The sequence below is a fragment of the Papilio xuthus genome, unplaced genomic scaffold (assembly GCF_000836235.2).
Source record: "Papilio xuthus unplaced genomic scaffold, Pxut_1.1 DF826159.1, whole genome shotgun sequence".
Lineage (NCBI taxonomy): Eukaryota > Metazoa > Arthropoda > Insecta > Lepidoptera > Papilionidae > Papilio > Papilio xuthus.
In genome coordinates, this window is record NW_013532490.1 from 482,239 (window position 1) to 497,111 (window position 14,873).

The 14,873-nt window shown below is 35.0% G+C and overlaps 1 protein-coding gene across 1 annotated transcript in view; it reads left to right on the forward strand.

The window, feature by feature from the left end:
• NfI (Nuclear factor I) overlaps positions 1 to 14,873 on the forward strand; it is a 39,116-nt gene that overhangs the window by 23,712 nt on the left and 531 nt on the right. Inside the window, exons 2-10 of the mRNA XM_013319200.1 lie at positions 4,309 to 4,464; positions 5,565 to 5,756; positions 9,326 to 9,533; positions 10,290 to 10,361; positions 11,877 to 11,972; positions 12,413 to 12,571; positions 13,634 to 13,738; positions 14,085 to 14,203; positions 14,505 to 14,613. Coding sequence (XP_013174654.1) covers positions 4,309 to 4,464; positions 5,565 to 5,756; positions 9,326 to 9,533; positions 10,290 to 10,361; positions 11,877 to 11,972; positions 12,413 to 12,571; positions 13,634 to 13,738; positions 14,085 to 14,203; positions 14,505 to 14,613 — 1,216 coding nt within the window. The remainder of the gene's footprint in view (positions 1 to 4,308; positions 4,465 to 5,564; positions 5,757 to 9,325; positions 9,534 to 10,289; positions 10,362 to 11,876; positions 11,973 to 12,412; positions 12,572 to 13,633; positions 13,739 to 14,084; positions 14,204 to 14,504; positions 14,614 to 14,873) is intronic.

The following is a 14,873-nucleotide window of genomic DNA, read 5'->3' on the forward strand; positions in this document are numbered from 1 at the left end:
GTGAACGCTCTCCAGCGCTTTGGCAATGTTTTCTTGGATGTTATCCTAATAATTTGATTCGATAGAGAACATTTAGTTCCGATACAGTTCTGTTTGTAAACAAAGTATCACCGGTTCTTTTGGCATTTGATTTAATAAAACTAGTGTTTTAAACGAACAGAATATAAACATTTGCGTACGATGCATATTTCAGGATAGTTATTTTTTCTTTGAAGAAAAGTTTTTGGACCGGATGTTCGGTAAACTGATTTCGAAGAAAGTAAGGATCTAGGATAAAAACTGTAGGGAAAATTTAGTTTATGTTTTTATCCAGTACAGAAAATCACATCTTTTCTTTCTATCTTACTACTATTATAAATGCGAATGTATAGATGGATGGATAGATGTTTGTTAGAAGGTATCTCCCAAACGGCTGAATGTATCTCTCTGAAATTTGACATATATGTTGAACATAGTCTAGAAGAACACATAGGCTCCTCATTAAAATAGTTTTTAATACCGCGCGGACGGAGTCGCGGGTCACAGCTGGTATTAGTATATGATAAAATAAGTCAACATAAAGGAGGTAATCAAAGTGAAAATATTCCAATAGTCAGTGATATCGCAATCTCCTAGTAGATTGCGACGACTCAGCGTATTTGCCAACAATCTAACAACAGCCTTTCTTATTCTTATTTACGCCAAATATTTGCACCTTATAGATATCGTATCATACCTTTAAAGTCATCTCTTTTTGATATACAAAGTGGCATCGAAATTAAGATCATTTTAAAGTTGCCACACAATCTCGAATTTCTGTAAATCGGGTACAAAAATTACATCTATGTAAACATAAGTTATCTTTATGCATGGGTAATATGAGTTTTTAATCAAAGCTTTCAACTCATTGATATATGTTATATATATGTACTCATGTTATATATATATAATTAAATGTACAATGCTCTAAGTATTTTGTTTAAAATGTCGCAAAAATGGGAACTTAGAATTAAGGTTTAGAATTTCGTTATACGTAGTTAATGATTACATTTACACGCCATGATAATTTGCATAGACTTACTCAGTGAATACGTTTATTCATTAATATGAGCGGTTGTCGTATCTGCCAGGAATCACCACGTGTGCGGAGGTCCTGCCAAGTGGGCACCCTGGAAACTTTGGCAAGCCCTGTGGCTACCAGGTGGTTCCCTCGCAACTTTGGCAGGAGTCACCCGCGTCTGCGAATCCCGCCAACTACAATGTTATGACTGGTTCTTTGTTTACATTTGGAGGAAACTGTTAGATTCGCTAATCATTTACGTGTATAGATTGTGGAATTTTCATTCAGATCACTTTTATGTTTAGACACGAAACATCTGTGAACCTTGGATGTTGTATATCAGTTTGTTGTACTAATGTTTTGTTTTAGAACCACGTTTTGTTTCTTGTGTGCTTTTCGTATAATAAATACAAATATTAGAATGAAAATTTACAACAATTTTATACGGTCTTTTGTTAATTTTTCGCGTATAGTCAAGTCTTCTATGTTGTGGTCTTCTATAGCTTCAATGATTAGACAATGGTCTATGGTCTAATGGTCTTACTAATATATTTAATGCGATTGTTTAGATGGATGGATGTTTGTTTAAAGGTATCTGGAACAGCTCAATGGAACATAATCTGAAAGAACACATAGGTTATTTGGTAAGTTTTTTTTTTTAATTCCGTGCGGACGGAGTCGTGGACGATAGCTAATTTTTATAATCTTTCTATTCTCTAATCCCTGGAATGACAAAAATTAATCTCATTTCATCAGGTGTTTGTAAAGTATTGCTATTTATGAACGATGCGCTTTTATTCTGCAGTAGTCCATCAAAATGTAGATAATAGTATTCGTGTTTGAGTTAATCGTGCCGTGAGAAAGTCCGTATCCTGGAGGCGAGGTGGCTCCGGGAACTAATTAGTATTGCTTCAGTAACCGCGTGCCGCCGGCCATAATAACACGACAGACTATATTTCTCTATTGCTCAAGTAATATCAATTGCGAATCAATCTTACTTATATTATAAATGTGAATGTTTAGATGGACGGATGTTTGTTTGAAGGTATCTACAGAACGGCTGAATGCATCTCGATGAAATTTGACATACATAGAACATATTGAATAACACTTAGGCCAATAATTACTTTTTTTTAGTTACGCCCAGAAGGAGTCGCTGGCGGTCGCTAGTTTCACTATTAATATGGAACATTCCTTAAAAATGAAATACACTATCTAATTATTAACATATGACCTTTAATATGTTAATCAAACGTATCCTACATTTCGCGGATCATAGTCTATGTGTTGTACCAGTCTGTTCTACATGTATACAAAATTTCATCGAGATCTATTAAAACATTCGCAATTATAATATTAGTAAGATATAGCCTTGACTCCTAAACTAGGTTACCTTGTGTTGCGACTAACATTTTAACATCTTATCAACTTATAGTTAAACATATCTTACTAATATTATAAATGCAATTGTTGAAATGGATGGATGTATAGAAGGTATCTCCGGAACAACTTAACGGACTTTAATGATATTTGGCATGGATGTAGAGCATACTCTGGAAGAATACATAGGCTAATCATTAAGTTTTTTTAAGACGGTTTCGCGGGCGACAGATAGTTATCTAATATTTATCTACTCTTAAACGTAAGAAATTGTTAAGAATTCTTAATTTAGTTCATGTAACACTTATAGGTCAGTTATTGGAATATAAGAGGTCAGTTGTGCTAAACAAAAACAATTGCAGATTCCACCTCGCAGTAGGGGCCCGCAATAAATCAGAAATGTGCTAGAATACATTACGTTATGATTCAGTCGGCATAACAATACAGTACTTGTTCGTCGCGTACGCATTGAATACACGATTGCATACGATTTACGAACATGACACATGTCAATGAGAGATTTAAGGTGAAAGGTATAAGAGCTCAGCGCGTGTTTGCGGTTTTCATCTTTTTAAATTTACCATATCTACGGACTGAGCTGGCTCAAGGGTTAAATACTTGATTTGTAATCTGCAGACCATGGATTCGAATCCCTCCATGTATTCATGTCTTTTTCAATTAACATATATCAGTCTTACGGTGAAGGATAACATCGCGATGCAACGTGTTGAATCTGTGAAGAAATTCAAAGATATGTTAAATCAACCCACACAGAGGGTAGGCTCCGAACTCCTCAGAGAGGGCGTATAGTGAGCTAATTACATGATGGCAGTATGTCAACATTGACAAATTGAACGCCAAAAGAACTGTTAAGTATTTTTGGAGAACAACTTGAGGTTTTAAAATAACTTGACAGTTTCAAGGCTATTGTGGAAGGCAGGACAGAGTTATCTTTAAAGGAGAGCTTTATTAATTGTTTGTAAGGTTAATAAGGCTTCAAATGTTGTGTGTATTGTTTGCTAAAAGTATGACAGAGTTTTCTAAAGGTCCGCCTTCCTGCTTATATCTACAAGAATCAATTCACGTAAAAACCAATGCATTACTCATTGTTCTTTGAATATTATGGTAATGAATGATAAAATGTAACCGTTATATTAAAAAAGTGACTTAACATAACGGGGTTTTAACCACATTTATATACACTTTTTTTTTACTTTCCTCATTTTTTATGTGGCTCAGGAACTAAAACTAAACTTCAAAATTTAATATGAAGAGATATATATTGGATAATTTTAAAAGAAAATTTAAAGACCAGTATATCATCAGGCGTAAAAATAACCTGTAACTTAATAAAAATCATGATTAGAGAATTAATACTTTACTGAATGGATATAGATTAGGCAGGATCCGAAGTAGGATAGATTAAATTAGATTAGGAAGAAAATAAAAAAGTAAAGATAGGGTTATGAAGATCGGTTAGTGTCTTGTTAGGATGAGAAAGGAGGTTTTAAGGGCCCTTTGTAAGCTTTCCCTTTGTGTAACCAAGTAACATTAAGTGCATGTGATAATCTTGGTGTTACTGATATGGATAACGAAGGTTCTACCTTCAAGTTATTACTTGTGTACTTAAATAATATTAATATTAACATAAATGTAAAGATTTAAAAAAAAATGGTCCTTCGATCGTAATTTGTTTTTGACATTAAATCAAATTAATTCATTTAAATTATTAGAAAAGGTAATGTTGCCTTTAATATGCATTAATAAAGTAAAGAAACAGATAAAATTTAAATTTAAATGTCATAAGAATTTGGGCGCCATCTTGGTATCCAGCGACAAAGTTTATATATACTTAGTTAAAGCTTGTTTGATTGTTTGAATGTTCACAGGACGAGTTCCATCCGTTCATAGAGGCACTAATGCCTTTTGTAAAGTCCTTTTCGTACACGTGGTTCAATTTACAAGCGGCAAAAAGGAAATATTACAAGAAACACGAGAAGCGGATGAGTCTCGAGGAGGAGCGGCATACTAAATATGAATTACAGGTACATTTTAATATTAATAGAACGAATGATTGATTGAATGAGGAAAGAATGAAAAAAGAGAATTGACAACAACTCTGCTTGTAACCTTTTTATGTCATAAGGTGGCAAACGAGCGAGCGGCCACCTGAAATCATTGAAATAGTAAAGTGACCGTTGCCCATAGACATACGCAATTGCATATGCGTTGCCTACCTTTAATTGACGAAGGAGAGGATGCACAGGAAGAAAATATTCCTTTCCATGCATCCTCTCATCCGGAAAGTCCACTTTCACTTCCCATCCTTTCCTTATAAGAAAAAGGGTGAGAAGGGAAAGAGGACTAAACTAGGCCTTCGGGACGCACACCCATCAGACGAAACGCAGAATTCCACTTCACGCCTGTCTTCTGTTTAGTCGTTGTATTTCACCGGGCGAGCCAGGCTGATTCGTGCAAAGATGTTAATGAGTCTACCACTGTTAAATTTTGCGCGGTACTGATAAACCTATCACTTCTTCTACATCCATTCATACTGTTAGAAAATCCGAAAATGTGTCAGTGTATTGACTCAACACTAGCCTTACTAAAATGTCGACGTTTATGTCTCCTCACTATTCATTCTGACACTGGACTTTGTAACTAAAGCACGTCACGCCAAAGGATTCTAACTAAGAATGTCTAAAAATACATACATACAAGAGAAGACTTGAATGAACACAACGTATTAAATCATATTTTGGTAGAAAGAGTTAGTAACCAGATAAATATTGAGCGTATTAAACCCTAAATGTGACAAGGGAACGCATAAATGTAGCTTCGAAAACTGTGTTAGTAAAACTACATACAAAAGATATAATTAAACAAAAATAATTACTTAAATTTGTTATCTTTTCAATAGCCTCAATAATATGTGAATATTTATGGATGGATGTTTGTTAGAAGGTATCTGTAGAACGGCTGCATGGATCTTGCTAAAAGGCAAATGTATAATATAGCCTTAAAAAACACAACTAAATAAGTTTTTTTTTTTAATTTAGCGCGGGCGGCAGCTGTTTTTTAAAAACATCATGACAGATGTCAATTGTTTCTTATCAGATTTCAATTTATTTTTATAAAATTTCAGAACGAGAAAGCAGAAGTGAAACAAAAATGGGCGTCACGTCTATTAGGCAAGTTAAGGAAAGACATAACACAAGACTGCCGGGAGGACTTCGTGCTCAGTATAACGGGGAAGAGACCGGCAGTCTGCGTGTTATCAAACCCGGACCAGAAAGGAAAGATGAGAAGGATAGATTGTTTAAGACAAGCGGATAAGGTAAAAAGATCCTTTTGTGTATGTTTTTAAAGTTTTGTTTTAATTGACACATAACTCTAGGTCTTGCTGAAATGTGTCAAATACATTTAAATATTTCTGTAGATTTAAAATTATTTACAGCTTTTGTTTCGTTTATGTTCACTTCTTTTTCTAATAAAAAGTGAACTTTGGTTTCCACGACGTTTCTAAGCTCCGTTTAAAACATATTGTTATCTTTGTCGTGTCTAAGATAATGAGAGGGATGACGATATGTTTTATACAGCGATTTTGGTCTCAAAACCAACAGTCATTATCAATTTTACCTCGCACAGCCGCGTTGTGGAACACCCTGTCCTCAGCGGTATTTCCAAACAGTTATGACTTAGGGGCCTTCAAGAACAGAGCGTACACTTTCCTTAAAGGCCGGCAACGCATCTGCGGTTCCTCTGGCGTTGCGGATGTCCATGGGCGTCGGATCAAATAATATTAGTCGATTTGTTGCTCGTTTGGCCCCTTCTCAAAAAAAAAAATTGAGTAGGGTTTTTCTTTTGTCTTCCACGAAAAAAATATTTTTAATTACAAGTATTATATGATAATACAAAATAGTCTAAAAATAGATAGAAATTGCTATTTACCGCTAATCAAATAGATATGGGAGAGTATAACCTATATTTCTGACTGCAATACTAACAAAACTCTACTAAAATTTGATTTACAACTTTTACATGGCCGCTCCAATCCAATCTATTTCTAGTTGACCATTTTTTTGTAGATAAGCGGAACGACCGAGCTCTAGGATCGTATTGTGACATAAAATATTGTATGGTCTATAATAAACTATGGCCAAATATCGTGCTGTACAATATTTTACTGCCGCGATTCCCGGGAGAGTTCTGTGTCACCGTTAAATCGTGAAACCAGCCAGTTTATATAAAGACTTGGAAATATCAAATGATGTTCACAAATTGACGTGATCGTTGGTGATCAGCGGGCCTAGACAAATTGCATTCGTCCCCAAGCGATTCCATAACGAACTTCAAAAATTTATTGAATTGACAATAGCTTTCGATAAGTCACGTCATTGATTGTCGCGCGTCAGTTTCATACATTGAAGTTCGTTATGGAATCGCTTCGAAGCGAATACACCCGCTGAGCCGGTAAGAGAGACGCTGTTATTGCGGGTAATATTGAAAATGTGTAAAACCTGACAGCTATAGTGTGAAAAGGATATTGTAACCCTATTTTGACATTGACAGGAGGGCGTTAGTAATCTGTAGTTTAGTTTAACTTATGCCCACACGGTCAGATATCCTTGTCGGTCAATATATTTGTCGTGTCTACGTTTTGGCGTGACAAATTAGAGACGGGCGGAGTACACGATTTGCCGGTGACATATATGACCTTGTAACCCGGGTAAAGTTTGAGAATGACTTGTGCATTACCGCCCTCGATTGGGGAGAAACTTCTATCCGATGTATTAATACTTGTCAGAATATTTACATTGGGAGTGTATGATCGATCAGAATAGGATTTTGGTTTACTTGTATTTTAGTATATTCGTTCACAAGCTTCCTTTAACGGTTACTTAAACAGACCTTAGTATAGTTTATTTACCTAATTATCTTTTGAGCTGTACTATAATACTAAGGTTTTAATCTTACTAATATTATAAATGCGAATGTTAAGATGGTTTTATTGATGTTTGTTAGAAGGTATCTCCAGAACGACCGCATGAATTTCGCTGAAATTTGGCTTAGATGTAGAACATAGTCTGGAAAAACACAATTCTATTTATCAAGTTTATTAATTCCGTGCGAATGGAATCGCGGGCGATAACTAGTATTTGGTAATTATTATCTTAATAATTAAACGTATTATACTATATAATATTAACCTTAATATAACTACAATATGTGGTTCTTTCTAAAAATAAATACATCCGGGAATGACCTCGTATGTCATAGTGAACCAAATAAACAGTTCCGACAGTTTAATTTAAAGTTTAAAACAGTTGAATTGTTTTTATCCCTAACTGTACAAATATAATGACGTATTGTATTTAACTTTTATACGATACTAGCGGTCGCCTGAGACTCCGTCCGCCCAGAATTAAATAAACATAGTAGCCTATATGGCTTCCAGACTATGTTTTATATCAGTCTTTACCAAAGTGGGCTTACGCCCCCTTTTGGGCGCTGCAGGTTTCAAGTTGCGGGTTATAGTAAAAGTTTCGTTTAGAATTCTCCGTTAATATACAAAATGTCACACACATCACAGGTCACAATGATTAATTAATTTAATTTGAAGTTATAGTGGTTTTTAAATATGAGAGAATATTTGGGGGCGCTCATAAATATTTATTCTCAAATTGGGCAGTAGACAAAATAAGTTTGGGAATCACTGTTCTATATGTATGCCAAATTTCATCAAAATCCGTTCAACCGTTCCAGAGATATCTTCAAACAAACATCTATCCATCCAAAGATTAAGTAAGATTATATAACTGTGAAATAAACATAATACTTCCCACGTTGAATGCTGCAACAATTCATATGTAAGTTATCTTGTCTGGCGAGATGGCACTGAATGTGTTGAATACAATGTTTTAACTTCATTCATCAATGTCATTACGTGTTGAAATAAAATAAACAAATGAAAGTTGTCAAGGAAAAACTGACAGCAGGAAGTGTCTCTATGTATATTAATTTTCTGAAAAATACTCGTAACAAAGTTAACGATGTAATAGAGAAGTATAAAAGTGGAAAATGATGTGAGCGTCTCAAATTAGTTTAGACTACAAACAATAATAAGGTAAAGTTGTTTAGTGAATAATTATTTTTTCTTTTACTTTTAAGCCATCTGTCTTTGATAAATCTGGTTAAAGCGTAAATGATATTAAAGAAGAGAAAACTTGAAAATTAAACGTAATATACTTATTTTTACTACCATAGAGTATATTTGTCAACCAAGCCGCAGTGGACCAGCCTTGTTGACTATAGCCTAGTCACTAACTTAGCGTAGGCTCGGAGCGTCTCAGTGGTTTATAGTGAGCTGATGATGATAGATACATATTTAAATTGTAGTTTTCTAATCTTTTACTTATGTCTTAAGTACTGTTATCTTATCTTACTAATATTATAAATGCGAATGTTTAAAACTGCACATATCTGAGAAGACATACAAAGATATGTGTGAAGTCAACAAACCCGCACTTGGCCAGCGTGGTTGACTATGGCCTAATCACCCCTAACTCAGGGTAGGTTCCGAGCTTCTCGATGGGTACGTATAGTGAGCTGATCATCATCATCAGCTCACTATACGTATAGATGATGATGATGAATGTTTAAATGGATGGATGTTTGTTTGAAGGCATCTTGAGAACGGTTAAACAGATCTTGATGAAATTTAGCATACATATAGAACATAGTCTGGAAGAATTCATAGGCTACTTATTATGTTTATTTTCTAATTCCGCGCGGCTGGAGTCGTAGGCGACAGCTAGTTGTACAAACGTTATTTTGATATTCAAACCAATTTTTCGGTTGTAACATGATTGAATAACTAAAAACATAATTTCATCTAATTTCCAGGTGTGGAGATTAGACCTTGTTATGGTGATATTATTCAAAGCGATACCATTGGAGAGTACAGACGGCGAGCGGTTGGAAAAACACCCCGAGTGTACGCAGCCCGGCCTCTGCGTCAATCCATACCACATCAATGTTTCCGTGCGCGAACTGGACCTCTACCTCGCTAACTTCATCAATAGCTATGGTAATGGGACCGACGGTTTGCCAGGTCTATCACTCACTTATTTTGAAATCTTCGCTTTGAATTGATAGGGAGCTAATGTTATCTGAAACTAACAAATTGTGAACTAAAATCGCCTACTCTTTTCCCTACCGTAGGTTTGCACAGTAAACTAAATAAAAGCTAAACTCTGTAAAGTTAGTCCAGAATCGACACATAAGTGTAGTTGTTTTTATTTAGTTTTATAATGCTTATATCTTAGTTATGTTGACTAATGCTAAATAAAGTAAAAATTTAGTTTCTTGTGATTGTGATCAAGGCGTGATATTGAATCATTTCGACTAAATTGAAATTCAGAATGTTCAAAAAAAAAATTAGCTTAGCCTTAAATTAACATTAGCTCCTAACATATTTTGCTTATTTAAATTAGAAATCACGTTACATTTTTAAAGGTTGCACCTTTTGTAATTAATTTACTATTAAGTTTTTCTTCTAATAACAATTTTCTATGCGAAAAATAAAGACATGACGTAATCATCTGACTACGAAAATATCATTACTAATTAATAGTTAGTTTTTCTATACGACTAAATAAAATTTATGAACATAGTATAGCTAAATTTTTACACTGCAACTTATTAAATAAAAAACTATCACATTTTATCATACATTAAGATGTAATAACTTAATTTAGATGATCGTGTTGCTAATAACGTTGGGCTTCCACTGCCTAAAGATCTGCATGAAAATAATACGTATTAGTTAGTGTGTCTGAACAGTATAGGTAACCTGATATGTTTTCAGATATCCTAAGCGGTTCTCTGTCGCCCCATCCTCCTAGGGACAAAGAGAACGAACACGACGCTAAAAGTAAAGGTAACCGCGTCACCCGGCCCGTATCCGTGTTGTGACGTGTCGTCACGGACACTTGACGTTTCGTGACGTGTCCGTGACGTGCTCGTGTCGATGTTGTGTCGTTCTCGTAGCACGCGTATGGCTAAGAATGATGGTTTTTCTGTACACAAACTAAATTAAAATATCTAGTAATAAAGAACTAAAATTTCATAGCTTTTTTTTTACTATAAATGCCTCTGCAAGTGTAAAAAGACAAGGCCATGTGACAAAGCTTAGAATACTCAAGAAAAGCAGAAAGACATAAAAAATGCGATGTTATTATAAGATTGAATCGAATTCCTACTTTAAGGGCCTAATTTAGTTATAACAACGAGTTTTTAGTCTAGTTTAGCTAAAATATATTTGACGAATCATTTTTAGCCATACTGACGCTGCAGCGAGAATTTTTTGATTGGATTTTGCACAAAAAGATGTTGTGATTTTCACCATTAGTTTCAAATTTGCATTGGAAAAAAATCTATGATTTTTATCTAATCCCAGCATTGGTTGCACTCACCTGTCATCGCTTTTGTTGTAAAGAAGAGTTTCTTGATTTAGTTTTAGTAGTCGGTGTTCCTTCTCTTTTACTCTTTTTATCTTCTTCAATGTCAATACTCTTCTTAATTGTTCTTTTATCTACATATTACAATGTTTATAATAAATATTAATATTAGAAGAGTTTTGACATTTTAACTGTTACAATGTTAAGTTAGTTTTCTTGGACTAATTTAATCTTTCTTAGCTTTATGTGATTCTGTCGGTGTGATTTTTAGTAGATTTTAATGAATTGGTGTTTAGTTTTGAAATTATTAATGTTTGATTGTGGTAGATTTAGATTTAATTTCCACTTAGCGGATAGCCGTACGTGCGTTGACTGCCGTATTTTGTATAGACTCGTATGCTCAACTTCCACTGGAATAGTATGCTATACAAAACGCTATGTTATTCGCGCGGTCAAATGCTAAGTGGAAATAGTCCCTTATGAATTTCATTTTAGTTGAATTTTGGGAATAGGTAAATTTATTTATGATATTTGATTTAAATTCGTATAAAATTTATTCGAAACCTGATTATTTACTCATCGTAATTCATATAATTTTACATATTTGGAGAGAGATTCTATGACAAATTTTCTTTCAATATATTAATCTTGAAATATTAAGGTTTGTAGTCCTTAATCCTAATCTGAACGATTTATATTCAGTCGTTCAAATTAGTATTTTATTGTCTTCGCGTTGAATGTGTTTGTTAGTTGCATACGGACTAATTTAATTTTTTTAATATTTGCTTGTTTTGAACTATAATTTGTACCTTAAAGTATTATTCAATTCTGAATTTGGGTTGTAATCTATTAAGTTAGGTGATAAGTAAGGTTCTGAATGCTAGTTTTAAATAACAAGCAAATATTAATTAAACTATAGCTGTTGTGACCCCACCTCCATAGTTTTTTTTATCGAGATGACGTCCCCGTGTATAATGTGAAGTGCTGGGTTGCAGGCTATACTCACAATCCCTACAACGGTGTTATTTGCAACGATATTATTCTAGCAACCGGTGTCTTCTCATCGAAGGAACTATGGAAGTTGAGTAAAGGTATGTTTGATTATATTAACATGTTTCTTATAACATTTATAAAGTGATTTGTGCTAGCTTTAATTTTACACTAGTCATCCTTTCCCTAGTATTTTCTAATTAGGAAATTTCGGGAAATCGAAGTCGATAGGCTGGTAAGTAAATGGACAGGGAAATGTCCTTTTATTGGATATTCTAACTCAAATAAAACATCAATGACTTACAGTGGGTTTCTGTGACCAAAATCCTCGTTTAAAACGTATTGTCATCTCTGTCTTTTTCAAAGATAATGAGAGGGATGACGATATGTTTTTATGGATATTTTGGTATAAGAAATTAAACGTTTAATTTTCCTCTTTTGAATGCTAAAATATTTACAACTGTATTGTCAGTGTTCATCAAATTCTAGTGATGTAAAGCGTAATGTACTAGATGTAGAAGGGTCGGGTAAAACATTTCAGCGTCGATCCTACAAGAGACGGGTTCGGAGTCGCCCGGCGGGTCGGGCATCAAGTTGGAGTCTGGCTACTACTGCGGGTACGGCAGCCCCGCACCGCCCGCCTTCGAGCCCCCGGCGGAGCGCGCAACCCCATCCACTATGCTGGTCGGCCAATGCTTCAGTAAGTTTTTTTCCCTTTTTTTTTCTATGACGATAGAAAAGGACAGCAAGCCGTTTTCAGATATAGAACACAGGCTAAACATCTGCAACTCAGTTTGTTGCATACTAGTTGTTACGCGAACCTTCGTCCGCGCGGAATTTAAGCTACATTTATAACAAATTTCAGTGAGATCCATGCAGTCGTTCTGGAGATACCTTCTAACAAACATACATCTAAACATTCACATTTATAATATTAGTAAGATAGAAAATAAGTAAGGTTATGAATAAAACATGAAACGTTATTCAATTGTTTTATGCCGCTTTACAAAATATGTGCCAGAGAAAATTCCGCGAAAAATATTTTCTTTTTTATAATTTTGAATTCTTACGTTTTCCATGACGTTTCCAACACGTTAACTATGTTTTTCAAAGGCATCAAGATTAGATAATGTCCATCGATAAAGGTACACGGTTACAAAATAAAAAAAACAATTTTAAAATGTCAAAATCTAAATAAGGGCAGTGAGACACCGTCGCGGTTGTCGAGCTCGTGCCTCTTATGGTGTCGAAGTGGCGCGGCATATTAATGCGGCTTTTGTTTTATTCAGTTAAATACGTCATTAATATGTCATTGACTTGTATCGAATGATTAATTAACAATTATTCTGTTAAGGGTACACTAAGTAATGATTTATTTCTTATCGATCCGAAATTCGTTGTAACTTTGAATTGTTTTATAAATGCGAATGTTTGTATGTTTGTTTGAAGATATCTCCAGAACTTCTGCATGGATCTTGCTCAAATTTGACATAGATGTAGAAAATAGTCTGGAAGAACACATATGCTACGAAATAAGTTTTTTTTTCAATACCACGCGGACGGAGTCGCGTGCACAGCTATAAGTTCTTATAAGAACATGTAAAATGATAAAAAAGAAACAAAATATGTTCTTATTCAATGCTGGACGAGAAAGGACTGATAGTGTTGCAAAATTTATTGGAATTTCAACTCTATTGCCTTGACTGTAAGTCTCAATTTAGTTTTTAGTTGAAACCCTTAGTTATTTATGTATGTTGTGTAGGCATCCCGCACAGTTCTGCGGCGCTGAGCACGCAGTCTCCGCTGGTGCCCTCCAACGCAATCTTCTACCAGCACGCCCCGCCGCCCACAGACACGCATCCCACTGGTATGTGTCACCGATACATTGTGAACTACGACAATATGTATTTCAACTAATATTAAGTTTCACATTAAACATGCAACTTTACAATTTGATTATTTGCTTAACGATTCATAATCTATCAATATTAAATTTGAAAATCAATTTAATTTTACGGTGCGATTTATTAACCTTGTTTGAAAACTACTTAATTACAGTTAACCCATTCAACGTCAACGACACGCCTAGCAAGTTTGCTTTCATACGAAAAGTGGCCGCACTTGAAGTGTTACATTGCGTCGTGTAAATTAGTAATCAGAATTACTAATAGAATACTGGTTTATAGTTATAAAACCTGATTATATGATTCCAGCATCAGAGCTGTCAAGTCAGCATTCAAGTGGCAAGTACGAGAGTGCGCAGCAGGACTCCCTGGGCGACTTCGTGACCTTCGTGTGTCAGGAGCCGCCCACTGATGTGCAGCAGATACAGGTACTGCCATTTACCATTGAGCAGGAGTCAGGAAATATTACTGCGCGAAGGACCAAAATTTATAACTTGATGAAGCCTATTTAACATTATGCCAGTACAGTAGGATAGTAGTGCTGGAAACAGCGCTGGCATACAACTAGAGCTACTGCATTAGTCTGTACTGTAGTCTACTTGTGTTACATATTATAAAAAAGGCATAACTTTCCCAAGATGGAGTCAGTAAGTGTTACTTTGTGTTACTGCTCGAAGGACCAAAAACTTTTACTACCTAATATTACCATCACTGTGTCAAACCTTCCAGGTGCACGGTCTGTCGCGGAGTCCAAAGCCTGCGTATTTCACCAACTCAATGCTGCCCCCGCCTCCTCTGCCGCCGATGGCCAGGCCTGTCGCTATCATCAGATCAACAGGTAAGAGATCAGAAGTGCGATTGACTTTTGTTATGCTCGCAATCAGAGCCGTTATATTTCAACACTACCTCAATGTATTTCTTATACCAAACCATTAAAAACTTTGTTACTGTCCACTTATCTAGTTTGAATGTGGCATTTAGAGTTTCATAGTTCCACAGTTATATCCTTAGGTCATTAAATAGACAAATTGATGATGGTTTGGTACTCTAGTGTTTAAAAATATATTATTTTTAATGAGTCGTGGGTTTCACACGTGT